At 37.5% G+C, this 27,839-nt stretch overlaps 3 protein-coding genes across 4 annotated transcripts; all 3 read left to right on the forward strand.

Moving 5' to 3' along the window:
* The first annotated feature begins 733 nt into the window (after positions 1-733).
* On the forward strand, positions 734-2,343 carry LOC140985123 (xyloglucan 6-xylosyltransferase 2-like). The gene has a single exon (XM_073452878.1). It carries the CDS (start codon positions 949-951, stop codon positions 2,332-2,334), a length of 1,386 nt encoding a protein of 461 aa, XP_073308979.1. The 5' UTR covers positions 734-948; the 3' UTR covers positions 2,335-2,343.
* A 7,509-nt stretch (positions 2,344-9,852) lies between these two features.
* Positions 9,853-16,336, forward strand: LOC140984358 (uncharacterized). Of its 2 annotated transcripts, XM_073451716.1 has the most exons (13): positions 9,853-10,346; positions 10,917-11,100; positions 11,843-11,911; positions 11,987-12,085; positions 12,226-12,305; positions 12,388-13,198; positions 13,497-14,179; positions 14,592-14,676; positions 14,787-14,838; positions 14,932-14,981; positions 15,753-15,800; positions 15,892-16,079; positions 16,216-16,336. In XM_073451716.1, exons 1-12 carry the CDS (start codon positions 10,012-10,014, stop codon positions 16,066-16,068), a joined length of 2,673 nt encoding a protein of 890 aa, XP_073307817.1. In that variant the 5' UTR covers positions 9,853-10,011; the 3' UTR covers positions 16,069-16,079; positions 16,216-16,336. The 2 variants fall into 2 exon arrangements, with proteins under 2 accessions (XP_073307817.1, XP_073307816.1); XM_073451715.1 differs by having other exon boundaries at positions 9,854-10,346; positions 15,892-16,336.
* A 4,721-nt stretch (positions 16,337-21,057) lies between these two features.
* Positions 21,058-26,818, forward strand: LOC140983727 (condensin-2 complex subunit CAP-D3). Its single transcript, XM_073450839.1, has 9 exons — positions 21,058-22,615; positions 23,091-23,834; positions 24,044-24,541; positions 24,817-24,908; positions 24,996-25,083; positions 25,167-25,281; positions 25,372-25,498; positions 25,581-25,755; positions 25,913-26,818. Exons 1-9 carry the CDS (start codon positions 21,143-21,145, stop codon positions 26,618-26,620), a joined length of 4,020 nt encoding a protein of 1,339 aa, XP_073306940.1. The 5' UTR covers positions 21,058-21,142; the 3' UTR covers positions 26,621-26,818.
* The last annotated feature ends 1,021 nt before the right edge of the window (positions 26,819-27,839 follow it).

Here is a 27,839-nt window from a genome sequence, read left to right on the forward strand (position 1 = left end):
AGTTATTTTAATAAGTGTAGTCAAACATCAGTGGTGCAAGATCTTTTTAAGAAGTTTTGTCGTTATAAACACTACTATTTATCCTATGTTAATTTTGTTAGGTTACAAAGTCAAACTATTTATGCTATGTGGTAGGAACATAATTGTTTGAATTAAGTTCTTTGATTATCTAATGTTTTAAATTAATTTCTCAAATTTTTAGAACTTACAATGCAAAAGCCTTGGGTTAATAGAACAAATAAGTAGTAATACAATACGAAAAACTATAAATAGTATATAAATTAATCGACAATTGTAGACTCAATTGTATAGTTTTATCTCTGTATTAATATTTGGGGTTTATTCAGGACGTATCGAATGATAGCAGTTGTGGTTTCATCGTCATAAAAAAATTGTATAGTTATACTTAATTGATAGTGTTAAAATTATGAAATATTGAATAAATGGTATAATTATGAATAAAGTGTATACTAAAATAAATTAAAATTCTAAAATGAACTAATATTATTTATTGCATTAAGACTAAAATTTGACTAGTGAGATTCAAAAAATTAGGCTCACAAAAGATAAATTGATGCAAATAATGCAAAAGTGTGATACATAAACTAATTGGGATTAAATGGGTATGAGATATATAATTGAAGGGGGAATTTGCAATTAAAGCCAACGAAAATGTATATAAACAATTCCTGTCTGAAATAGCTTCACCTCGTCCACGGATACTTATCACAGTTCCGCTTTCCCTCAGAAAACCCATCTCAAAGTGGAAATTTCCTCCATATCCATTCTCCCAGATCCCATTTTTCTGCGATAAAACTTGAATGAAAGAACAAATCCTTAACCTCAACGTCCCACGTCCAATATTGATCCATGGAAATTAAGAAGCTTACAGTTTTGAAACCGTGATCTTCCCATCAAATTAATCGCCAACGAGGATTTGAACCCGCCATGCTAGAACGGTTCCTTAGCCAACGCCGAGCTCGGCAGGTCAATCGGATTTCGCGCAACTGTAAGGTCACGTTCCTGTGCCTGTTTCTTACCGTGATAGTCCTACGCGGAAGTCTTGGTGCCGGGAAATTCGGGACGCCGGAAAAAGACCTGGACGAGATCCGGGAAACCTTCTCTTACGTCCGCAGGAGATTCGAGCCCCGGAGTGTTTTGGAAGTTGCTTCGCATGGCCGGCGGGTGAAATCCCTCTTTGGCGGGGAAAGTGGCAGCCATTATTATGCCAACTTTGATGCAAAGAGAATTTTCAAAGACGAGGATGATGGTTTTGAGGAGTTTAAACGTGATCCCTCAAAGCCGTACATTTTAGGTCCGAAGATTGATAATTGGGATCGAATGAGAGGGCTATGGCTGAGGCGGAATCCAAATTTTCCCAATTTTGTCGCTCGAAGGAAGCCCAGGGTTTTACTGGTCACGGGTTCGTCTCCCAAGCCGTGCGAGAACCCGGTTGGCGATCATTACTTGCTGAAATCGATCAAGAACAAGATTGACTACTGTAAGCTACATGGGATTGAGATTTTTTACAATATGGCCTTGCTAGATGAAGAAATGGCCGGGTTTTGGGCGAAACTACCGTTGATTCGTAAACTTCTGTTGTCGCATCCGGAAGTGGAGTTCCTGTGGTGGATGGATAGTGATGCAATGTTCACAGATATGGTCTTTGAGTTGCCTTGGGAGAGGTACAAGGGTTATAATATCGTACTTCACGGTTGGGATCATGAGGTTTATGAAAATAAGAACTGGATCGGACTGAACACTGGTAGTTTCTTGTTAAGGAACTGCCAGTGGTCTTTGGATCTTCTCGACGCGCTGGGGCCGATGGGGCCGAAAGGAAAGGTGAGGGAAGAGTTCGGAGAACTTTTAACCAGAGAGTTGAAAGATAGGCCGGTTTTCGAAGCTGATGATCAGTCTGCTATGGTATATATATTAACCACGCAGAAGGATAAGTGGGGTGACAAGGTTTACTTCGAGAGTACATATTTCTTGCATGGCTATTGGGGGTTTTTGGTGGATAGGTACGAGGAAATGATGGATAGTTATCACCCTGGTTTCGGAGATTACCGGTGGCCATTGGTGACACATTTCGTCGGTTGCAAACCTTGTGGGAAGTTCGGCGACTATCCTGTCGAAAGGTGTTTGAAACAGATGGATCGCGCATTCAATTTCGGGGACAATCAGATTCTGCAGATGTATGGTTTTACGCATAAGACGCTTGCGAGTAGGAAAGTGAGCAGAATTCGAAACGAGACGAGCAAGCCATTAGAGATGAGGGATGATCTTGGATTGATTCACCCTGCATACAAATCTGTAAGATTGTCGACTTATTGAATGGGTAAAGGCCTATCGAGATCAAGAATTCCTTTTGTGTTTACCAGAACAACTTTTTTTGCTCACATGTAGTACTTATTATAGTTCTGTAGGTTGTAGTTACTGTATTCTTTCATATATTCCATTTGTTTATCGGTTTAATTGAATAGCAAAATTGAATATTTTTGCTCGCAAGTCTTCTGGTGAAATTAAAAGACAGATAGATGCATGCACACTTTTATCACTGGTTTGGTTGAAAAAATACATGTTTTACTCATCTAGCTGATTGAGTGTTTCATACAAAAATAACTTTTTTTCAACTAATTTTGAGCTTGGTTAATTAAATATTCAAATTTTAATTATTTATTTGGTACATTCTTTTAATTTCTATTTATTTTGGTTCAATTAATTACTTGACATTTGATGCGTCATTATTTTTCGATGTCATTTCAACATTTTCCGATACAACATCATTTTTCTGACAAATTACAAATGACAAAAAAAAAAAATCAAAGTTACTATACCAAAATCAAATTTTTGAATTCGTATGTGATGACCCAAGTTTTTACTTCCAAAAGCTCAACGAGCTCAAGCCACAATGTTTCAATATTGTTAACTCATGATACATCAAAACTTTCAGCTCAAAACTAGCTCAAATCTTTCAACTTAAGATTTTTAGCTCATTAACCTGAATTTCAGCTCGGCTCAAATCAAGCTCAATCGATTTAAACCAAGGATATTTCAATACTTCTAACTCATAAAGCAACAAAACCCTCAGCTCAAATACCCTCAAATTTAGCTCCATTAAGCTCAAAATTCACCTGCCAAATTCAGCTTAGATTTGGACACAATTATTAATGTGTAAGAAATGAAATTTTAGTTCATCCATGTGGCTCTTTGGTTATATCAAAGTGTGACCATATCAAAAATGAGATTGGGGCATGAGAAATGGAGCATAAATCCCCTTTCAGATGAAATTTTGGCCCTATGTATATAGCTCACAATATGATGGAAACATGCACACCAAATTCAAGCATACGTAGAAAAAATTTGAGCATTTCAGCATCAAGTTGAAGGCTACTATCCAGAATTTATTGTAGTGTCCAAAAACTAATACACGTAAACCTTATACATGATTGAATTAATTAATTTATTTAATTAATAATCTAAGTAATGCATGATATGTGTTAAAATTATTTTAAATTATATATATTTATTTTATCATGCAATTTATTATATTTAATATGGTTTCATGAGTTTTAGTTTTTCAAACGAATGTTCGATACCTAACCGGTAAAGGAGACCGGAGACGATTAAGATATTAAAAATTTAAGTTGTATTTTTTTTATTTTAAGCCAAGAAATTAAGTATTTTAAAGGATTTATGAATTTAGCATTTAAGAGTTAAATTAATTTATCTGGTGAAAAAGAGATATTAAGCATTTTATTTAGCAAATTAGAAAATGAGGAATGTAAACACGTCCACTCGAAATAAAATGTTTTATTAATTATTTTTATGCCTTAATTAATTAAATTAGATAGTATTTAATTTGGGTAGAATTTTAAAATTTGTGGGATTATTAATTTAAAAATTGGAAGGATAAATTAGTAATTTAACTTGTGAGGACTTAATTAGTAATTTTAAATAGTGATTTAATTAAGCTAAACACCTAATCATTATTCCATTTAAATACAAGAAGAGTCCTACCATATCTTATACATTAATCCCACGCGCACACACAACACACACATTGAACACACACACACAACAAATACAACTCTTAGCCATTTTCTTTGCAAGGAGAAGCTGGAAGTTTTCTTATTTTTCTTCCACCAACAGCCCAGCCGATCACCATACCACTATACTTGATTAATTTAGCCACTTTTCGAGCTATTAAATGTAGCAACCCGTCTCCATTCGGCCTCCATTTTCCCACACGTTCAATTGTCGACTATTCGTACGTTTTAACGCAAAGGCATGTCTTAACATTTTTTTATGCATCGATCATGTTATATACTGTATTTTGATATAAAATATGCATGAAAACTCATTGGTTTAATTATATATATGCTAGAACTTGATCAAAACTCATTTAGATACATATTAAGCTTGAACTTATTCGTTTTAAAGAGTTTTTAATCATCGTCTTTGCTGGACCGATCCTATGGCTTGATGCTACATATGATTATGATTTAGGGTCAGTTTAGGTGTTATTAAGTGGTACGATACGGGCCGATAGGTTGCTGGTGCAGTAGAAACCGAAGCAAACATCTCTGCGTGCACAAGGGTGGTTGCGGCCTTGATGGTGTCAAGTTCAGTGGAGGGCTTGACCTGGGATCGGGCCTATGGTTTAGGCAGTACTATCTAAGGGTCTTAGAATGATCCTAGTTAAGGTGGTTCACGGTTTGGTTGGTTAGAGAAAGCGCTAGAACTAGAAACGCATGACTGCACATAAATGGGTCTCATGTAAGGGACGTAGGTGCTTCAAGTCTTGTGGTTTAGCGTATGGATGGACCAGGGCTCTTGATATGGTTTGGGGCATGTCTTAGGGTCTTAGGGTGAGCCTAGATAGTGTGATTAAAGGGTTGGTTGGTTGGATAGAAAGCAGGAACCAGAAACGTTTAGTTGTGCACAGGTGGGCTTACGCGAAGGAGCTGCTCACGGCTGTGGCTTGTTTAAGGGCTGGGCTGCGGGTCTGTGCTGGAAAGGGCTCAACCAGGGGCTCACGTGGAGTCTAATTTTTTAGTATAGGGCTTGGTTCGGGTCCGTTCACGTTGGTTTAGGCGTGCGTCTCCATGGGCTGTTGTTCACATTTTTTGGGTCTTGCTCATGGTTCGAGGCTGGTTTAGGGTCTTCGAGAGTAGGTTAGGATGTTGGTTAAGTATGGTTTGAGTCCCGAATCATTCGGTAATTCGTAAGCTATTTAAATTAATTCAAGAATCGTACGTGTTCGAATGCTTCTTCGGAGCTATGTTTGGTTAGATAAATATTGAGGTTTTGGCAGCATGTACAAGGTATTCCAACGAAGTCCACGATGTTCGTAAATATGTATCACGGGAAAAATAATTAATTTTGAGCTATGCGATTTGTCTTGTAACCAAATTATGTTACGTGTTTGGAAGCAGGAGAATGTGTCTGGGAACCTCTCCAACTTCTTTGGAGGATTATGTTATGTTAGGAAGCGGACATCCAGTCCAAGAGCTGTAGTGATCCCTGTCGGCTCAGTACTGCGGTTTAGTTTGATCAAACAATTTATGCGTATGAGCACTTGCATTGAACAGAACTCTACGTAAAATTATTTAAGTTTACGATTATACATGACAAGTATGAAAATATGATTTTATGATTTTTATGAAATTGTTCATGCAGGAAAGTCACATTATACATATTTATGCTTATATTGTGATATGTTCGAGTCATGTTAAAATTGCATGGATTTTTATTATGCATTACTTTTTATTCACTGTTTATGCATGTTGACTCATTAGGCTCACTAGACTTAATCGATGCAGATGATGTAGTTGAGGAGACGGGAGGCGGTGACCAGTAAGCAGGCTCGGGCCAGTGGCATTGCAAACCCGAGGACCTTATAGTTTATGGGATTTCAGTTATGCACGTTTAAAACAATTTTCTTAAATTTTATGCCTTAGTTTTGGTGACTAATATGTTGATTTTTATATTACATTAGACTTTTTCAAATTATGGTGTATGTTTTAAACTTGGGATTTTGATGGTTGTGGTATTTAAAATGATGGAGTTTAATATTAACTTTATTTTTAGTACAAGTGGTGACCGTGATTTATTTCACGAGTTATATATATAACAAATTATTTAATAAGAAAATTTTAAAATTTCTGCAAATATTATAATAGTAGTATTTTAAGACACAGTTCGTCACAATTGGTATCAGAGCGCAAGATTTCTTATACAGGCTTTTGCCACTACTGGTTGCGAGAAGCGCAGGAAGTCACGCCTCGATTCTGTAAGTTTATACAGTTTTAGATGCATTAGGTGCTATACGAGTTTCTTTAAACGGCATGTTTAGCATGGTATATGAGTAGTTCGGTTATGCATGTTGGTTACATGTTGGGTTAAATTATGAAACAGTATGCCTCCTAGACATATGATTGACCGAGAGAGTCGTGAGGCTCGTGATGAGCAGAGAGTTTTCCCTCCACGTCCACCACCAGACCTTGAGGCTCAGATGCTTGCGGGCATGACTCAGTTCTTGGCGTAGTTTGCGAGGAACAATGCTCATGTGGATAGGAGGACGAGGCCTAAGGCAATATATTAGCGATTTCGTCAGATGGATTGTAAGGTCCAGAAAATTCGATCTATGTAACCTTAATGCATGCAACCTAGGGTTTTATTTTAAAATACGTGTTTAATGATTTGTATGCATTTAATGCATGAGTATTGCATGATTAGAGTTTATTCCACGATCATTTTAAAGTTTCATGCATCAGGGTTTTAAGTTGCATTTCGCGCTCGAACGAGGAACGTAGACCGGGGATTATCAGGAAAAATATTTGTTATTGAATGATTAATTTTAATTCATTAATTTTTAGTGTTTTAAGAGTGTTTTTCGAAAATTGGGCCTTGGTGGATATTTTTACTCGCCGGGTTATATTTTAATCTGTACGCATAATTTATCGATTCAGAGGACTTTTTGAGGGCTCGGGCAATATTTTCAAAAACGTACCTAAACAAAATATTTTTCGGGAGTGTTACTGGGTTTGTTTTAATGCTAAATGGACTCAAAACCTTTTTAAATTTTAAATTAAGTCCCATTAGTGTGCTATTTTATTCCTTAAACCTAATTAGCAAACCCTAACACTACTTAGCACTAAGTGGCCACCCCCCTCCCTCATTAGCAGCCTCCCTCCTCACGGTTTTTAGCAGAAAAATACAGCAGCAAGTCAGCCCCTCCATTTTTCTTTCAAACAAGCTTTCTCCCCGCTCTTCCGCTACCGCTCCGACGCTCGTTTCTTCGAGTTTTTGAGCATCTACACATCAAGGCACGCATGTATATTCTTTTATCTTCATTCACGCCAATAATATGCAAAAATTTGTGTAAATGCATGGAAATCTCTCGACCTACCTTGTGTTCATGCTTTGCTTAAGGTTTGTCATGAAAATTGCATCTTTATGTCACATGCTCATGTTTTTTATGATTTGCTGCGAGGGAATGCCATGTTGTCAAGGCTAAGGGGCTGTGCATGATGGTAAAGGGCTGTCATAATGCTGGAGTTGAGGGTAGGCTTGTCAAGCTTAGAGCCGAGGGGAGTTGAGTTGAGGGGTTGGCTCGTTTTGATTGTAGATCGGGTAAGGGGTGGAGCCGGCGGTGCAAGGGCTGAACCAAGCCATGGACTAGACCTTGGTGGGTCTGAGACACGGCGTAGGGAGGCTCGACCACCGCTGAAACCATCCTTGGAGCCGGCCTATCGCGAGAAGGGGGAATTGGCTCGGGTGGTGCGGCTTAGGGGAATAGCGAGCGTGTGCGTCGTCGTGCTTGCATAGGGATGAGGGCTGAGCTTATGTTGGTCTAGTAGGGTCTTAAGGTGGGCTAGAAGGGGCTGGTCTGAGCTGGTTAGGTGTAGGGCCGATGGTTTGGTTCAAGAGTCACGGCTAGGGTAAGGCTAGGATGCGCAGGAGTTTACAACAACATTTGGGGTGTGTTTCGTGGGTCATAAGTGGTCTGGAGCTGATGGTTTAGAGGCTGGTCATGTAGTTAAGTCACGGTTCGAGTTGGGAAATGTTTGGTTGAAATTCGGGTTAAAACCGGGACCCTGGTCCAAGTTTTAAAACGAATCGTTTAAGTTTGGAACGGGCTCGATTTTACGTATAAGAAATTCTTATAAATATGTTTTAGGATGTTTTAAGAAGTTTGGTAAGTTTCGGGTCGAAATTTAGAGGTCCAGGGGTAAAATGGTCATTTTGGGTTTCAGGGACAAAATGGTCATTTTGCACCTGACTCGAGATTTTTGTCCTGGCAGCGTCTTGAGTACAATTTGACATGATTTATTTAAATGATTTGTATCACTAGCATGATTTTTATGATACTATGAAAAATGTGTTGTATGCTTGATTTTAAGGAAAAATTACGTATATGCATGATTTTGATAAGTGATGATAATGATGATGTTTTTGAAGGATGTGAATTGGTTGTGACTGACGATATATGTATACGATGATGATGAGACCTAGGCTCAGTGGATGGATAATACTGCCACTGAAGTCCGACAGCCGCCGAGTACCACGGTTATATGTAGATGGATCCATCGAATAGAGCTGATATAATAGAGCTGATACGATTAGAGCTGATACGAAAGTCACAACTAATTAACTGAATTCAATTAAAAGTAAATGTATAAGTTTATGATGATACGATGAGCTGTTTTGACACGCATGTTTTTACAATATGTTTACGTTACGTTTTTAAGGTCATGAAACGTATTTTATTATAGCACTTTTCACTATTGCTTGTTATGTATATGTATTTGCTATTAACGGTACATGTGTGTTGAATCTTTAGACTCACTAGGCGTGTATGATGTAGGTGAGCATGTCGATGAGGAGGTTGGAGGTGTCGAATTCTGAGTAGGCAGGGCTGGATGTGCGCACATGATCCAAGGACAATATTTTCCTCACATCACGTTTTTATGAGTTTAGAGTGGACATAAACATTTTTATACACTGGTTTTTACATGTTGATGATTACTAGGATTTTTACTTGTTTATTTTTACGCACATCTGTGATGGACGAGTTGGCCATTTTTAACCTTAATATTTTATTTGTTTTTAAATTACGATCGTTTTTTTAAAAGGGTATGTTTTTAGCAGTGTCGCATGCATGCAAAATTTTAATAATTTCGAAAATGAGCTTGTAAAAAAAAATTTTAATAGCATTTTTAAGTAGTAGATGTTACATGGACCCTAAGGATTTTGGGGGTACGATTGATCCAATGATGGCTGAGGAATGAATTAGTCCATAGAGGTGATCTTTACATTTATGGAGTTGCAGGAAGCTGATAGAGTTAGGTGCGCCACTTATTTGCTGAAAGATGATGCTCGACTATTTTGGGAAGGAGCATCTGTGTCGGTGAATCTGCACACCCTCACTTGGGAAGGCTTCAAGGATGTATTCTACTCCAAGAACTTCACTGGTGAAGTACGCTTTTGGCTGACTTGAGAGTTTATGACGTTGAGGCAAGGGGACCACATTATGGCGGAAATCGTGAGGAACGAGTAGGGGTGTCACTTCATGCCTCTAATAATTTTGTCACTTCGTGCCTCCGAGGCACTTCATGGATGGATTACGGTCGATTTGTGCTGTGATGTTTGTATAATTGGTCTTCCTACTTATGTCGTTGCAGTGACCAAGGCTTTGGCAGCCAAACAAGATCAGGACATTGAGCATGGAATTACTTTTTTTACTTGTAAAATAATTTTGTCTTAAATGAGATTTTAAAAATAAAATTAAATTAATTAAAAAGCTGGAATGGTAAACCTAACCTTTGGCAGGGCTAATGGCCGTGCAATATAAAGGCGTGACATCAACCCTCACTCCTTGTCATTTTTTATTCCTTCTTTTCCCAATGCACAATTCGAACAACAAGCACTGAATTGGACCCGCTCCCCACGCCATTTGCGTAATCTCCGCTGAAATTCCTCTCAGGATCACTACATGTTCCTCAAATGGAAGGTCCACCCCCGCAATTGCTGTCGCCCAGACCGCAACACTACTCTGTAAGGAGGTATAGCCACCATAATCACCGAGGGGAAGGCGGGGGCCCGGTGGAGATGACGAAAGAGACCTCGCTTGCGGAAAACAGTGATGCTAATAACACAGAAGAGAGGCGTGGCGGCGTCCATATGCGGCGCGCGTCTTTGGATTGCAACCTCGCGTCACTTTGCGGTCACATTCAGTTAGAGGGGTTTAATAATGGTGTGTTCTCCGACGTCGTTTTGAACGCTATGGGGTCCACTTATCACCTCCACCGCCTCGTTCTATCGCGGAGTTCTTACTTCCGGTATTTTCTACGAGGGGATTCGCCTTTGGAATAATGTATTGGGTCTTATTGGTTGTGAATATTTTAGAGGCTCCTGAAGTATTGTTGTTATTGGTGGATTTTCAAATTCATTTTTACAAAGACTTTAAAATTTTAATGTTTGTGGTGATACGGCTAAATTTTGTAATTTGTTGTGTGAGTCGATCGGTTGTATGTTTGTCTCAATGTTGCGGGGGATTAAAATGGGCATGCTATGCATAATGTTGGTATTATGTATAATAATTTTTTGAGTTTGGTACTAGAAAACTTGTTAAGGCGTGAGGCCAGCTGAGTTGCATCTGGAATCCAGAAGCAAAGTTTCTTGTGTGTAAATCCTTAAACATGGACTTACAAAAATCATATTGTGAACAATGTGAAGATGGTTTGAACACTTATTCATTGTTATAGTTGTAACATCATCATAGAAAAGTGAAGAAACTAACATGCTGCTATTTTTCTCAAGTGATGTCTATCTTCGTCGCCTAAGAGTTCCCCTTCTTTTTCACGATTGTGTAAAATAGTTGTCTGTGTTGACTATATTCTGATATGCAGGAATATGCTTCAAGGCCCTTGGAAAGAAGCCAACGCACCCACTCTCACTTTGCACGTAGATGATAAAAATGTTAATGGTGAAGCAATGACAACAGCTTTGGCGTATCTGTATGGACATCATCCTAAGTTAAACGACAATAATGCCTTTCGAGTTCTTGCTGTTGCTTCTTTTCTCGATCTTCAGGTAACAATGTTTGTCTGTAATACCATGTCTTCTTAAATCTCCATCTTTTGTGTTAAATTCATTTACATAAGCAAAGTTTACGTTGTTACCCCACTGAATAAATGAACTGTCTCCCCTCTTTGTTTTTCTATTGAACGCCTAGGAAAACAAAAATGGATGTACAGTCAATAGTGTCACACAAGCATTGAAGGAAAGAATTTGAACTTGTAGTGATGCATCCAGGGGGTTGTCAGTTGTGTGAAATGTAATTTGTGTATTGCTCCCATGATGCTTAGCTACCTTTTTTGTCCTTGGAGCAAACTTTGTTGTGTGGAAAATTCAGGAGCTCTCTCTATTTTTTCCCCTTTTGACCCATTGAATTTATTAAGAGTTGTTATTAAGAAAAGAAAAATCTGATGTTACTGTTGAAGCTTCTATTGCAGTCATATCTTTCCCGTAGTACTTATTTGACGTCGTCACAAATTTACAACTGTTAAGATTGTTTCTCACAACGGAAAAAAATTAGATTAGAAATATATTACCATCGAAATTTAAGGTTACCAATGAAAAATGTAAATTGCTTCACAATGTATCTTTTGTGTTGGTCAATTGGCATCATTTGAGCTCCCAGGTTTCCGTTCTTCTGCCATAAGTTTCAGAAGGTTTGTTGAAAAATCAAGAGAATGGTGGCTAAGTCTCTCTACCTCACTTTTTTTTATCTATGTTTTCCATCTTGTCTTTAAATCTGGACTTTTTTGTGCAGGATTTATGCTCGATTTGCACAGATTTCATTATAGCTGAACTGTGGTCTTCAAACTTCCTAGCATATCAGGTCTTATAATTTTTTTGTAATAACATCATGCTCTTGATAAGAGTTTGTTATGGAGTCATGGCCATATTAATATAGGTTTTTGCTGAGAGCCAAGATTACGGGATACATGGGGAACGTGTTAGAAATGCTTGTTGGGGCTACCTTTGTCAAAGTGGTGCCCAAGAATTGAAAGAGGTAGGGCATTCTCAGAGCATACTGTTATGGTCTTAGAAGTTATTTTCTTAGAACTTCTCAGTGGTTGGAGGGCATTGATGTTTTTTTTCCCTTTCCTTTTTAAGATGTGTATAAGCTGTGTTAACTCTTATTTGTTTCAGGTGCTCCCCAAACTTTCCTCGCAAACATTACAGGCTTTACTCACATCAGATGAATTATGGGTGCCTAGTGAAGAGAAACGGTGAGAAAATGAAGCTGCTTGTAATATTTTGTTGTAGTGAAAGTTGTGACAAAGGCTGAATATTTTTTTGGAATGTCAAAAGGTTTGAACTGGCACGGTACACTCTTCTTGCAAAAACTAAACTTTGCGAGACAGAACACCATGATCAGGGAAGTTCGAGTTGTGAGGTGGTACCAGGTACACAATTTGATTCTCCAAAAGTAAACAAAAAACCTTTGGCAGATGAGAACCCAAAAAACACGTTGGAATCTGAACATGGGTGTTTAAAATTGAAAGATGAGGTTGAGGGCCACAATACAGCTCATAATATTCTTGTTGAGCTTGTGGATTCTCATTTTGATGTTGCCAGCGGTAAACAAAAATTGCCAACCGCATGCAGCCAATCAAATTTGGAGTCAAGATACTCTTGCACTGTCGAACAAAGTTCAGCAAATCATACATTTTGTGCGCATGATATTAGTGCCTCATGTTCATATCTGAATATGCACATTGGTATTGGAATGAGTGGATCAACTATTAGTGGTTTGGCCATGGAAGGGCCATCAGGTGAAGATGCATGCTATCAATTGAATGGTAATTGGACACCAGGAGATCAAATGCACTGCTTGTCAATGAATCCTTCATGTAATGTGCTGATGCCTAATGAATGGGAAAGATGCAACATGCCCCCTCTGGCATGGGGTGGTAGGATAGTGGATAGAAGAGAGGCAAAAACTTGCTTTAAACGGCATTGTGGGATGAGCAGAGAAGATTATGATTCTTTTGTCAATATTTTTGAAGGTTGCTCTCTTTTATATTGCAACATGTCTTTTGAAGCACTGTTAAATGTAAGAAAGCATCTTGAAGAAATGGGCTTCCCATGCAAAGCTGTGAATGATGGTTTATGGCTGCAGGTATGTTACTGAATGCTTGATTACATAGTACTTTTGATACTGTTGCTATGGAGTAAAGGATCAGATATGACCATACTTCTGGATGCAGCTAAATTTCTTAAATTGGACGAGGGATGTGACATCCACCATATCCATTGCACCATTTGTATTTGCACGAGTTCAAGATGTTTCTCTTTAATTTATGTTACAGCACTATTTCTACTTCATGTATCCAGAACTTTGGCCTCATTTTTTTGATTTATTTGATAGATAATGCATTCATCTTTTGTTTTGTTTCTGGATTTCTTGCATATTGTAGATGCTGTTAAGCCAACAGGTGCAGGAAATTGGTGCAGATACATGCAAAAATTGCTGCCTCACTAGTGTAGCATGTGCATGTAGGCAGCAACCTGGCTACTCACGTGGAGTTACAGCAACTGGATACCACATCCAAGATCACGATCCTAATAGTTTATCAAATGATATCGGGCAAGTCTATGTCACTAGCTCTGCTCATGGGGAAAGAAGTGGCCTTTTTAGGCCTGTTCGTGTGCATGTCAGGGGGAATATAGATGGGCTAGCTGGAATCGGACGTGGAACTACTTTTGTGCCTACAGCTGCTTGGCCTCCGACTCGTTATGTCTTTTCTCGTGTACCATTTGGTATGGGCAACCGCCAGCAACTTCCTGCTAATGATGATCCAGAAAATGGAACTGACAACAATGGGGATCTTGCTGGAGATGGATTGACAGCTTTGGTGGGGCTCAGTCAGGGATCAAATGATTTAACTGATGTACATGAGGTGCCCATGGGTAGAGAATATGAAATGGGTATTCAAAGCAAACTCAGTGGATCTTTATCCCCTGGGCAAACTACCAGTGGTGTAGCCGTAGAAGTGGGCTCACACGAGCATGCTATTGGGATTGAGTGGGCCAATGAAAATAGTGCTATATCATTGGATCTGAAAACACCTTTGAGTCACTTTCCGCCATTTCGCTTTGCGTAAGCTACCCTCTCTTTTGGCATCCATTATGATTTCTATTGTGATTTATACTTTCAAAAATCATGTTTAAATCTGTTCAGGTAGATTTGGCTCCATTTCCAAATTGATTTAGATAGAAGGCTGCTGATACTTCAATTTAATTTTTTTACTTGTTCATGTTGTTTACTTCGGAAGGAACTTGAGTTTATCTTTCTTCCAAGATCTTTCTTCCAAATTTTCTCTTGGAATGAAGGTTAAAGACAATGTGATGTAATAGACAAAATTGTATTCTTTTTTTGTTCGACTCATTTGACCAACAGGCCAACATTGGGAGACATAAATGTAAACTAGATTTTTTAACCTGATGTTTACTGCCGGAATAGACTACAGCACCTTATTATGCTTGGTAATTACCCTTCACTGGTTTTTCAGGGTTGAATTTCATGAGGTACATAGACTTAATGATGGTCAAGTTAAGCATTCTCCTGAAGTATTTTATGCTGGTTCCTTGTGGAAGGTATAAGTAGATTGTGTCTTCTCTTAACATTGATTAGATCGCAGTTAAATTCTCTTTGATTGCTTTGAGTTTACTCATTTAAAAACTTTGATGTGTTTTGCATCTCTTAGGTTAGCATCCAGGCTTTTAGTGATGAAGATCCTCAAGGACGCCGAACTCTTGGTGTGATTCCTAAACTGTGAATTAGACTAATTTTTTCTTTATAATAACAGCGTTGTATTTATGGCGTAATTTTCTTTACCAACTGTTCCACAGGTCTGTTTCTTCATCGGCGGAAGGCGGAGATTAGTGATCCACTTAGAAAGGTGAACTTTCAAGTTTCCTTTTGAGATTTATTTTACATTGCACTTGGGCAGCCTAAGTCCACATTGTGCTAGATTTTGGGAGCATTTGGAAGGCCTAATGCAGTTTAACCATCTTTGAAGAAGCTGGTTCCAGCCAGCTTTGATGAGAAAGGAATTCTTATTTTGATATCTTGCATCGTGCATGTCATGATCCATCAACAATTAACCCTGGCTAGGCTGATAATGTGACTACATGGAGCGTTTTTCATGCCATTCTCATTCTCTGTTTTTAGCCAAGGACAAAAGTGCTTAACTGGCGTATTGGAATGATTGCCAGATAATATTTGATTAAAAACTAAACAATAAACAGCATGCTTCGTAAAATTTTGCATAAAGTCTTAATCTTAAAATAGTAGAACCAAATTATTTTTGGTTACTCAATTCGATCATCACAAAATTATACTGGAAATTTTCAAACCCATCGTAGTACTTAAACTAAAATCAGACATTCTAGTCTTTCTCACTCATGAGATTGCTTAGCATGATGATCAAACAAATAAATTTTTTTCTTAGTTTGTTTTTGTTATAATTGATAACCTACTTCTGTGGGAGATTTTTTTACAATTTCTCATTTGCCATGTCCCAGCATCATCTCAATTAGTCAGATTTCTGAAAGATCTAGAAAACTCTACCTTTTCACTTTTTTTTATCGATGACAATACTTAATAGCTTATCTTGATTGTAGCAACACAATTGATGCATGGTAATTTCTCTGACTATTGTGATTTGTAGGTCCATATGTATGTGGATTCACGAGAGAAGGTTACTGCTAGATATCAGGTGAACTAACCATTCAAATTAGAACGTTGCATAATTAGTCTAGTAGCTATAACGTGCATTAAACATTGTGTTTTGACGTTTACTCTTTTAGTTGGTATGCCCGTCGAAGAGAGAAGTAATGGTGTTTGGGAGCTACAAACAAACAGGAACACTTTTACCAAAGGCTCCAAAAGGATGGGGTTGGCGAACAGCTTTGTTATTTGACGAGCTTGGCGATCTCCTCCAAAACGGAGTGCTAAGAATTGCCGCTGTCGTGCAGCTCATTTGATACATTTTGAGGTAGTCTATGGAACCTGTCAAAGGAAAGCTGTTCCATTTTTCAAGAACTTTTACAAATGTATAATACCATCCTTTTTTGTAGTGTGTAATGCCTTCTTTTTATTCTTCTCCTGTTCTCCTCCTGTTCTGGTTTCAGATGGAAATGCACTGAATTATAACTGCTTCTTTTTCTCACAGTCGTCACATAAATCAAAGCTTGTGTATCAAATTCCGTTATTAACAACTTATCTTTTTGTCCAAGCTAGCTTACTTCGGAATTTATGTGTTTTTCAGTGCTACCTGTAAAACTTTATTCTTCACACACCCTGATGAATCCATTGGATCTTTCTTCAATATTCAATCGACAGATCCAATAATTAAACAATCACTAAATTTAATTTACTGATTTTTCATTGCTTTGGGAATGTTAGTTGCTGAACCGAAAGATTTACTTTCCATGTGGCATTATGGACAGTTCGTGGTCATGTTTGTACTCTCGGGCCATCTAACGAACAAGGGGTGCACCTGCACTTCTGTTGCTTTATGTATTTCAGCTTTGAAATGCATGAGCATGGTTTCTACCAGGGAGCATTGCATGGATTCGAGGTCGTGACTTGATAAACTGGCTCATCGACTGTAATTAGCATTAACCTTACCAAGGTTTGTGGTAGGGATCCGCTCCTCCAGATTGCATATGTAATGTTTCTGGCCACAGGTACGCATTCAGATCCGTGGTGTTTGCCCTTCTCTTTGCACCCGCCCGGTATCACCTTTATGTTTGCGTATGTGGTCATGACCAATAATTTTTGAGGTTTCACCATCTGGCACGGGTCGACACACGGTCATAGGCAGGGATCTGTGTGTGGCAGAAAACATTTTCAAAAAAGATTCACCTTGGCACTTCTTTTGGCTTCGGATATGTGACTTCAAATTTTGCTAGTTATGTTTTTATCATATTCATGTTTAAAATTTATCCTTAAAATATAATTTAAACTAGTCCTCCTGTATACTCAACTGGAAATCTATTTTTCATACAAGTGTTCTTGTTTAAAAAAAAATTAAAACTAAAATCGAAAAAATAAAAATAAAATTAATTTTTTTATATTTTCAATAAGTTTGAATTTTTTTTATATAAATTTAATTTTTCACGTAAACTATAAAGAAAAGAAATAGGGAGGCTAAAAAATAGAAACAAAGGTTGTTAGTTTGTAATTGTTTAATTTTGGTGATAACAAATTGTGGATAACTATTATAAGATTTAGCCGCCATTTTATGTAGAGCCGGAGTTTAAAAAGTCTGGTCATATTGTCTTCTAGAATCGTATTTCTCAAAGTTGGATAGTATGAATGTTCAACAAGATGATATGTCTACCTGGATTGTTCGAGTTGGATTGTTTAAGTTTCAAACCCGACATTCTCATATCCCAACCGGACTCTGCAAGATGTGCTGCATTTGGTCTTCGAGCTGAATTTCACAAAGTTCAAAGAAATCCACCTACCGACTTGTTTAATCTCAGAAGATCTTTTTGACCAATCGTGCATAATAAACAAGACTATCAGAAGATCAGAATCTCTCCCAATAAGGCGGAGAATTATTGCGGTCTTATCTTCATAGTATCAACTATTCAGAGCCGCTTCTTTCCATTTTTGACAAGACGCCAACAATCATTTAATGCAATAAAGACATAGACAAATTTTTTTGTGTCAGAAAGAAAAAGTCGAATGTTGCAAGGATTGGAAAATTAGAATCAAGAGCCATTATAGATGAGATAGTCTTCACTCATTTGAAGTTCCAATTCTTTTACGAGTCTACAAACTCTCTATTTTAAGGATCTCGAACTCTCTTACTTGACATATTCTCAATCTTCTCACTAGTCCTCGTATTCAAGTTTATCTCAGATCATCGAGGATCAACCATGGCTTCTCACAACTTCGCAAGTCATTCTTTGAAGGCTAATTGCCGAGGGTTGTTGAACTGTTGAATAAAATAATTCACATATTTATACAGTTGTATTTTGTTTGAGTTGTAATAGAAGTTTCAATTTAGACAAGAGATAAGTTCTAAATTGAATTGTGCTTGTACAAATTGTTGTAAAACTAAAGTTTTGTAGGTAATTCTTTCCTAAATAGAAGAAGAAAAGACGTATAAGGATTAAATATTCGAACTTCCATAAAATCTCGTGTTATTTTCTTTTCAGCATTTATTATTGTCTAGTTTGCTTTGTTAAAAGTCTAGTCAGCTGATTATATTCTTCACCAGATCAAGCGAACCTTTCCGCACTTTGAACAACGTTTTAAAGTGGTCCAACCGCATCTGTTTAATCGAGAAAATGACTTTTACAGTTAACAATTAGTAACATCATCTCAAGCACAAATATTTTAAAAAGAGTTTCAAGAGTGTATTCACCCCTTCTAAAACTTTAAAATCGATCCTAACATAAGTATGTTGATGAATCCAAAAATTACATCAAGACAATATTTTGTCTCAAGTATTATGGATATACAAGCAACTATCAAGTTGTGTGAATAGAAACTAACAATTTCAAGTAAATCAAATCTTTTAAGCCCTGCTCAACTGTACATTTTCATAGTTGCACAGTATTGAAATTCCTTGGCCCTCTCATTCAAGTGTGTAACCAGTTCATTCATGTTCTCCTTCGTCTATAATCTTTCTAGAAGTCGCACTTTATCCGTTTTACCTCGTGTCACCGGCGATTAATCCTCACCCTCGTCAGCACTAGGCGTTACATGCCCACACGTTTCCGCTCAATCCGTCCCCAAACCACACCATACTAGGAGATTTCATCTCTGATACCATTATGTAATGGCCCAGACTCGACGATTGTCCACATTGTACCAACAAGAGTTTCTCCAAGAGGGAGCCCATAACACAAAAACTTCTAATTTAGGTGTGCTTGACTTAAAATAATTATGAGATGAGTGATTCTTTGAAAATTTTCTCAAACCACATGTGAATGATGACGTAAACACGATGAAAATATGAATATTGATACAATGAAGACAACCATCAAATATGAAGTATGTTACAAGACACAACTTAAAATCGTTTATGTGATTTTTCACGTGATTTGTTCTCAATAACCTCAAGCAGTTGACTGAGAATCATAACATGGATTACAGCAAATTACATCTATCACTCTTATAAAATATTAAAAGAAGTTAGAACCTCATACATATAAAATTAAAAGCCTTGTAAAACTCGTGTTTTAAAAAATCTGATCAAGACCCATTTGCCTTTGCACAAAGGTTTTATGCCTCGTAAAGAATATTCGATTAAAACAGAAACAAAAATCACGAGCACTTGGAATTCTATCTCAACCCGCCAAGATCCTCTACGACATTCAAGTTCATGCCACGAGTCCTCAACAAAAAGTTCAAGATCGAGACGAAAAATGTATTACAAACGCTATAGATTTTAAAAAAAAAAAAATTATGCTAGTAAAATAAAATATTCCAATTAGTTCTAAAAAAATTATGAAGTAACACGAATAAAGTGAATCTTTAAATTTTTTACTAAAAAAAGTTATTCGATCTTTTTTTGTACATATAAAATAAAGTTTACAAAAATTCTTGTAAAACGATCTTATTAATCAATTTTGTTAGACAAATATAATGAGTAATCTATGGAAAAAATATTACCTTTTATGCTAAAAATATTAATTCTTGTTGTAAATATGAACATGGTTGATCTGTCTCGTGTACAAGAGATTATTCAATGGGTAAATTTGTGAAAAATACCTCTCTCAATGTTTGAATTAAGATTTAGTACATAGCCATAATTTTTTAAGAAGACATGTGAAATTTTTGTGGTTAAAATAATATATTTATTTAAATAATAAAATGGAAAAATATCAATTTGGGTTTGTAGGGAGTTAAAACTACAATTGTAGCATTGTCACATACTAATTCATAAAAAATTATGATTATTTATTGAATCTTAACTCAAACATTAGCATATGTATTTTTCACAAATTTATCTTTATTCAATCAATTTATACACACATACATGCAACCGATTATTAGTTGATAGACATGTCAAAACGGGCTGACGGGACGGGCCATCCCACCACCCGCCGCAACCCGCCATTAGGTGGGGCGGGACGGGCCAACCCGCCATTTTCGCGGGCCTCTAAATGGCCAACCCAGCCCAACCCACCTTGGGCTGCGGGCTAAGCGGGCCAACCCGCTTATTTTTTTAAGAAAAAAATACTAAACAATATCGCAGTAAACATAGAAGAAAAATATATTTCAGTCAAATAATTTCATAAAATACTTAAAAAGATTGAAATAAGAAATTAAGAAAGCATCAACATAATCCATAAAAAGTAAAGTGCTTAAACCAAACACGAAGATTGAGACATGGAAGAGAACAGAAAGTCGAGTAAAGAGACGGTTCTAAATTTTAGAAAATATTATGTGTTCAACAATACACATAATTATCAAACCTCCGCCGAGTCTATAAAATTTCACTACAACTCGTCGGACTTCAGATGAAACCGTTTTTGGGTTCACAAACAACTGTTAGGCTTAAAAATTATTTTAAGATTCATGAATAAAATTTACAGAAATTTCTTCCATTTAAGATTCATGAATAAAATTTACAGAGATTCAGATTTTACCAGAGTGAGTGATGGAGGCGAGCCAAGGAGAAAAATAAGAAATAGATAAGATAAGAGAGTGATGGAGGCGCATGATATTTATTCCAAGTTTTATATAAAACTTAAAACTTAAAAATATAAAAAAAAATATAAAATTCTATCCTAATTTGGCGGGCCAACCTGCCCCGTTTGGGCCCGACCCATCTTGGCCCGCAATCCAAACGGGTTCAGCCTATTTGGCCCGCTTCCAAACAGGCTGCTATTTTATCAACCCAACCCGCTTAATTTTTATAGCGCGACAAGTCTATTAGTTGAAATATATATAAATTTAAAATACTTGCCCATCTTGCTCTTCCAAAACGATGTCGTTTTGTTGGTCGAAGGCGGGAAGGAGACCAAAATTAAACATCGTTTGTCCGTGTGTTCACACTACACCACAGAACCAGAGCTTCATCCAGATTCAACAATGGATGAAATTATCGGCAGGATTCTTTCGGATCTGGAAAACCCGTCCCCCATTTCGCAGGCTTTTCTCAAAGATTTAGAAGCCCTTCTAGGATACGCTCTTGGCACCAATGACTCCATGGATCTTGAAAATCTTTATTCCGAGCTTTCTTCAAGAAATATTGGTCTTACATCACTCACCAATGCCATTTATTCGGCTATGGATTCTGGGGGTTCTCCAAGAATTTCGGTTTTAGCTTCAAAGGTTTACGTTTCTCTTCTTTTAGCCCCCAATTCTCCTGTTTTATCCCTGTTTACTCCCATTGCTTTTCTCAGCCTCCTTCGCACGATTCGCATGGCATTTAAAGACTCGTCTTTGGTTTCAAACGAAGGGTCTTTATCTAGGAATCCAGGTGCAAAAAAGAAGGGAAGGAGAAATGCTAGGCTGGATAAGAGCAGAGCGGAAAACAGGGATATGGGTTGTGAGAATGAGGGCGAAGAGAAGGGATATAATGTAAAAGATTTGTTTTTCGTTCTTGATAAATTTGAAGTGGTGCTGGGCTTGGTTCACTTGGATCGGTTTCCGGATTGTTTGAAAGCTTTGGTTCAGACTGTTTGCCAGATTCTGACTATGGCTGTTGAATTTTCTGGGCATCTGGAAAGTTTTGGGAGTTTGAACGGGGTTTGCTCACGGATTTTAGGTGAAGTGTTGAAAGCCGTGCATGGGAATCAGGTTCATACTGCAGCAGAGGTATTGAAGGAACTGAGTTCGCTGATTTTGTTGCATAAATCCGAGATTAGGAGCTTTGGTTTGGGATTTGTGGTCAATAGGATGGTGGAGTTGGGGGAATCCTCAAGCGATATAAAGAAGGCTGTTGCGAACTTGCCGAAGTACTTGGCGCAGAAGGCTCCAGAAAAGGCCGAACCAAGGGCATTGGCAGTGGAATCCATAATAGAGATTGTTAAAGCTTTAGATTTTGAGGATCAAGTTGGGTTTGCTGATTATGTGGTTAAGATGAGCCAAGGGAAGGGCCAGTTTAGGCTTTTGTCAGTGGATATAATTCCTGTTTTGATGATGTCACTAAGTGGTTCGCTGGGATTCGATATGGTTAACGGAGTGGAGAATTCTTGGGGTTGGAGGTTGTTAGAAGCATTGGTTCAGCGCTGCTCTGATATTACAGCTGGTATTAGAGCTAGAGCTTTAAACAATTTAGCTCAGTTAGTGGTGCCTTTGTCAAGGAATGATAACAGCAAAGAAGCGTTGAAAGAAGTGTTGGGTCTTGGAAACAAGGGAACCAATGGAATGAATGATCTTTTGAAAAAACGCTGTATGGATGAGAAGGCTGCAGTTCGAAAGGCTTCTCTTTTACTGATATCCAAGTTGGCAGCACTTTTAGGAGGTGAACTTGACGGAGATCTGCTAAAGACAATAGGCATGGCTTGTTCTGATCCACTTGTTAGCATTAGGAAAGTTGCTATCTCAGCTATCTCTGAGGTCACTAACTTTGATTTCGAGATCTTATCCTTTTTTGTTATGTTAAATAACCTGGGGTTCAAGATTATTTGATTTCACAAAAACAAATATTACTTTAAGTCTTATGATCTCTTAAAAGTAAGTCTTTTAGCAAGCGTATATAAGCAGCTTTTTAGTGTATAAGCAGTTCTTCAGTGGTCGCACCAAAATTATTTAGCTGAATAGAGCCTTGAAACATTATTTTGTAGCTTGCTCTGATGGCTTGACTGAGATGCCTATTGACAGGCACACGTGTGAGTTTGAGTATGTCCCCCATTGGCATGTTTTATTTCTTCATTTTTTATTCATTGACAAGTTTCTTTCTTTTTCTCTAATTTTCTCTCTTTTCATAATGATGTGATACCTCCTGATTATCTTTTTTGTTTTTGTTTTTAATTGTAAAATATTTTCGTGGGTCCTTTGGTTTTTAATTTGTAGCCTTCCTTTCTACTTATAGGCCTTTAGAACATATTCAACCTGCCTCATTATCAAGGAGTGGATGCATTCTGTTCCACGGTTAATAAATGACAATGAAACTAGCATTCAAGAAGAATGCGAGAACCTATTTTTGGAATTGGTTCTTGAACGAGTTGTAAGGGCTGGATCAAAACGTTCATCAAATCATGAATCTGTTCCTCATGATACACTTGGCCAGAAAAATAACTTTGATATGGACTCAGAGTTTTTATTTCCTCAAGGAGTTCTGGGACTGTTGAAAGGGATCTGCGATGGAGAGGTGGCACCTTGGGTGAAGAAGATCTGCTCAAGCCTGGGTAAAAAGAAAAAACTCAGGCCAAGCATTTGTATCGCACTCAAAAAAATCATCAGGGAATCTGAAATCCAGTGGTTAAATAATTCCATGCCAATTGAGAAGTGGACAGCACCCCCTGGTTCTTGGTTTTTGTTATCGGAAGTGTCTGCATATCTTCCAAAAGCAGTTGACTGGGAGTTCCTCCATCGTCATCTGCAGCATCTTGACAAGTATAAACCAGTTGGTGAACTGAAAGGCTCTCTTGAACAAGGAGATCCAGATGAAGGAATGCTTGACATTGAATTTCATTCTGTTGCTTGGATTGGAGACCGTGTCTTTCTCTTACAAACAATTTCTAATGTTTCTGTTGAGTTACCTCCTGAACCTGCGGCAGACCTAGCTCATAGCTTTCTCAAACGACTTGAGGGGTTCAACATGCATTCAACTGAGGTATGCAACACAGTGATCTTATTAATAACCAAATGCATGCATATCTGGTTAGTGTTTTTGGCCCAATTCTAAAACAGGTTTTTCCATTGATTTATGCCATTTCGGTTGTGGCTCCTGTAAAGGTCCTTTCAAGTTCTTAAGTTATTTGTCTTCATTAATCTTTAACTCTTGCTTTATGAATTTAGAATAATTTCTTGTACTTGCACCAGGTTAATGCTCATGTAAAAGCTCTCAGAACCCTTTGCAAACGGAAGGCTTTGAATACCGACGAAGCTGATTTGCTTGTAACAAGATGGACTGACCAGCTCCTTTCTAAATCATCCAAAGTTTTAGATTCTTACATGTCTAAAATTTCTGATGTTACTAAAGAGAATGTTTTCCTCACACCACATACTGGTGTAAGTCAACCAGGATCAAAAACAGCTGCATATGAATCCAAATTATCAACACAAGCAACCATCGCCATGTACACTATTGGGTCCTTAGTTATTGTCTGCCCTTCAGCCAATTTCAAAAGTATAGTTCCTGTTATACACACCATAATAACTTCAGGGATCTCTGATTCAAAATCAAGTAAATTACCCGGATCAGCAGCTCCTGTAAAGGATCGTGCCCCTTCCTTGTTTATTCAAGCTTGGTTAACCATGGGCAAAATTTGCCTCGCTGATTCTAAACTTGCGAAGCGCTATCTTCCTCTTTTTGTTCAGGTACAGTCTGCACTCAATGTGTCCTTATCTTAACTAGTTATATCATAACCGCTTACAGCACCAAATAAATACGTTGAACATGGATATCTTTGATGATCACTTTCTTTAATGATATGAGTTTTATAGCTAAACTATTAGCGATGAGCATAAGCTTTTCAATCTGAAATCAGAACCATTTGGTATCAGTTTAACCAATGCTACTCCCTTTTTTTTTTGTGTTGGCCACAGACTATACAGTTCCTTACCTTATCATATTAAATGCATAATCATTTTAGGAGCTTGAAAAGAGTGATTCTGCTGCCCTTCGCAATAATATTGTTGTAGTGATGTCAGATTTCTGCGTGCGATATACTGCTCTGGTTGACTGGTAAGACCTAAGTTTATTTGTTGTTAAAGTTTCAATTTTCATTGAAATTATTTTATTTTTTTGATATCTAATTTTGAAAGCCAACAGTTATATGTCGAAGATCACAAAGTGCCTGCGCGATCCATGTGAACTTGTAAGAAGGCAAACATTTACACTGCTATCAAGGCTATTACAGGTACATAATTATCATATTGTCATTCAAATTCTGCAACATCCATATCTGAGAGTTGGTTACAAGAGATTATTTCTTTCGTGCAGAGGGACTATGTAAAATGGAGAGGAGTGCTTTTTCTTCGGTTTCTACTGTGTTTAGTTGATGATTCAGAGAAAATTAGGCAACAAGCTGATTTTCTCTTTGGGAATATCTTAAAAGGTCCCAATCATCTTGAAAATCTCTCTTGCATTTTGGTATCTGACATTGTATTGACATCTGTGTAGCATTTTCTTGATATTCTATTTGCAGCCAAGGCACCACTTTTAGCTTATAATAGCTTCGTGGAAGCTATTTTTGTGTTAAATGACTGCAATGCACACACCGGATGCAAAAATGCCAACAGTTCACGAAATGAAAACCGTCTCTTTACACTCAGGTGGGAATATTTTTATTCATTGACATAAACTTCTAGGAAAAATCCAAGATCTTATAATTAATTTCAATGATGTTTTTTTCAGGGGAAACGATGAGAAATCAAGATCTCAGAGAATGCACATCTACGTCACTCTGTTGAAACAAATGGCTCCAGAGCATCTTTTGGCCACATTTGCTAAAGTATGTGCGGAGATTCTGGCTTCTGCAACTGATACTCTGCTCTCTCTGGAGGATAGTACTGGGCTGTCAGTCCTACAGGTAACTTGACCTGTCTTTTTCTTGCCGAAACAATCTGGTTTCTGGAATGTAAGTTTTGAACTTTTGTGGGTTCAGTGCTTTGAGTAATTTTGTCTAGTTATCCTTGTTGAGCTAGTCGATTTCTTTGGTAATTGGCTCTAAAATGCTGATGAAACAGGATGCCTTCTTAATTCTCTCCAGCAAAGAGATTCGGGTACAACCAAGCCGTGGATCGTCATCTGAGGCAGCTGATATCGAAGAAGAAGTTGTAGAAAGTGGAGTAGCATCCACATCTGCTGCCAAAGGACGAGCAATAACTCAAGCAGTCAGAAAAGGCCTTATCCAGAATACAATCCCCATCTTTATCGAGTTAAAACGGCTGCTAGAGAGTAAAAACAGCCCTCTCACAGGTTCCCTGATGGAATGCTTAAGGATCCTTCTCAAAGATTACAAGAATGAAATTGATGATATCTTAGTCGCTGATCGGCAGCTTCAAAAAGAACTCATCTATGACATGCAAAAATACGAATCCATGAAGAGTAAGTCCACAGCTGTGAAGGCAGTCGCGTCCGTTCAGAAATCAGACACACATCGTTCAACAGGTGTTTCAAAGGAGCCAAGTTTAAGTGCTCTAAAGAGCAAGTTACCTGAACAGCTTCACACCAATTCCAAAGTGGCATCAGCTGCAGCAGATGCAATTGCAGCAGCTACCGTTCGGTCTGTGCTAAGGGAAGTAAATCAGGGTGCATCGACACCTCTGAGTACGATGAATGTGCCTAAACTTAAGGCTCACTCTGGGGAAGCTGCTGCAGTTAAAGATGGACGTTTTGAGGTCATAGAATCTTTGAGGAGGAGACAATCCTTCTACTCCGATGATGAGAACTGATGGCTTTGTATGTTGTAGTCAATCGAGTACAAGATAGCTTTTTGGCCTGCGTACAATGCGATGTGGAAGTGTAATTAAAGATGATGTAACCTGCAATTCATTGTCATATTTCAATTGTGTAATGTGTTGTATAGTCTTAATCTATTTACTCTTTCCCCCAGAATTTCCACATACATGTGTCACGTTGCTTTAACTCTGGGCTAAATTTTATGGGACTTGCATTTTTTTAGTGCATTTGGGCAGAGAGAGACATGCCAACTCCTTTTATTTTAATATCATTCAAATCCCCTGCTGCAACGTCGGGTGGGTTAAATGAAAGGAAAAAAAAATTAATCATTTGGAAAGAAATGAAGAATTTATCCCTTTAGAGAATTTATATAATTGGTAAATAGTAAGTTCAATGATAATTGTTTGGTCCAAAATACGATAACGTAATCTAACTGCATGCGAATCTAGAATTAATGAAAAATGACCAATTAAATTGTTTTAATTGCATTGACTAAATGTGGTAGGCTTGTTTACATGTTAAAAATATGATTTTCTATTAGAACGTATAAAATTGTGTTTTAAAAATTATTCGAGACGAGATCGAGGAACGGAGACCGGGGACCATAAAAGAGAAAATATTTTTATTAAATGATTATTTTTAACTATTTAATATATGGTATATTATATATGGTATTTTCGAAAATAGTGTTTTTTGAGGTGTTTTTACGCGGTGAATCGTATTTTAAACTGGCATTTTTGACGAAAACAAGAAGTTTTTGGAGGCTCGGTTAATATTTTCGAAAACTTTCATAAACAAAATATTTTACCTACATTATAATATGCCTATTATACTAAGGTTATTGGGTCTAACTTACTACACAATTATTTATATCAAAATATAGAGTTTCTAAACCCTAAACACCTCAACCACACGCCACCAAGCTTCAAAAGACTCCTAAATTTCTCTCCACCATCACACGACCACACACCTTACTTTTTCAAAGGCAATTCACGTGAGGTTGAAGGAAAAACGCAGCAAGCTTCCTCCCTGTCTCTCTGCCAACGTCTCTCGCGTCAATGATTGTTTTTCGTGATTGAAATACGCAAAGACACGCCTTAATCTTCTTTCACTCATTTTTCATACCATATTATGTGTTTTATACATGTTTGCATGAAAAATATGATACCCTTCCAATTATTTTCGTTTTTATGGCGTATACGTGTTAAAACT

The sequence above is a fragment of the Primulina huaijiensis genome, chromosome 9 (assembly GCF_012295235.1).
Source record: "Primulina huaijiensis isolate GDHJ02 chromosome 9, ASM1229523v2, whole genome shotgun sequence".
Lineage (NCBI taxonomy): Eukaryota > Viridiplantae > Streptophyta > Magnoliopsida > Lamiales > Gesneriaceae > Primulina > Primulina huaijiensis.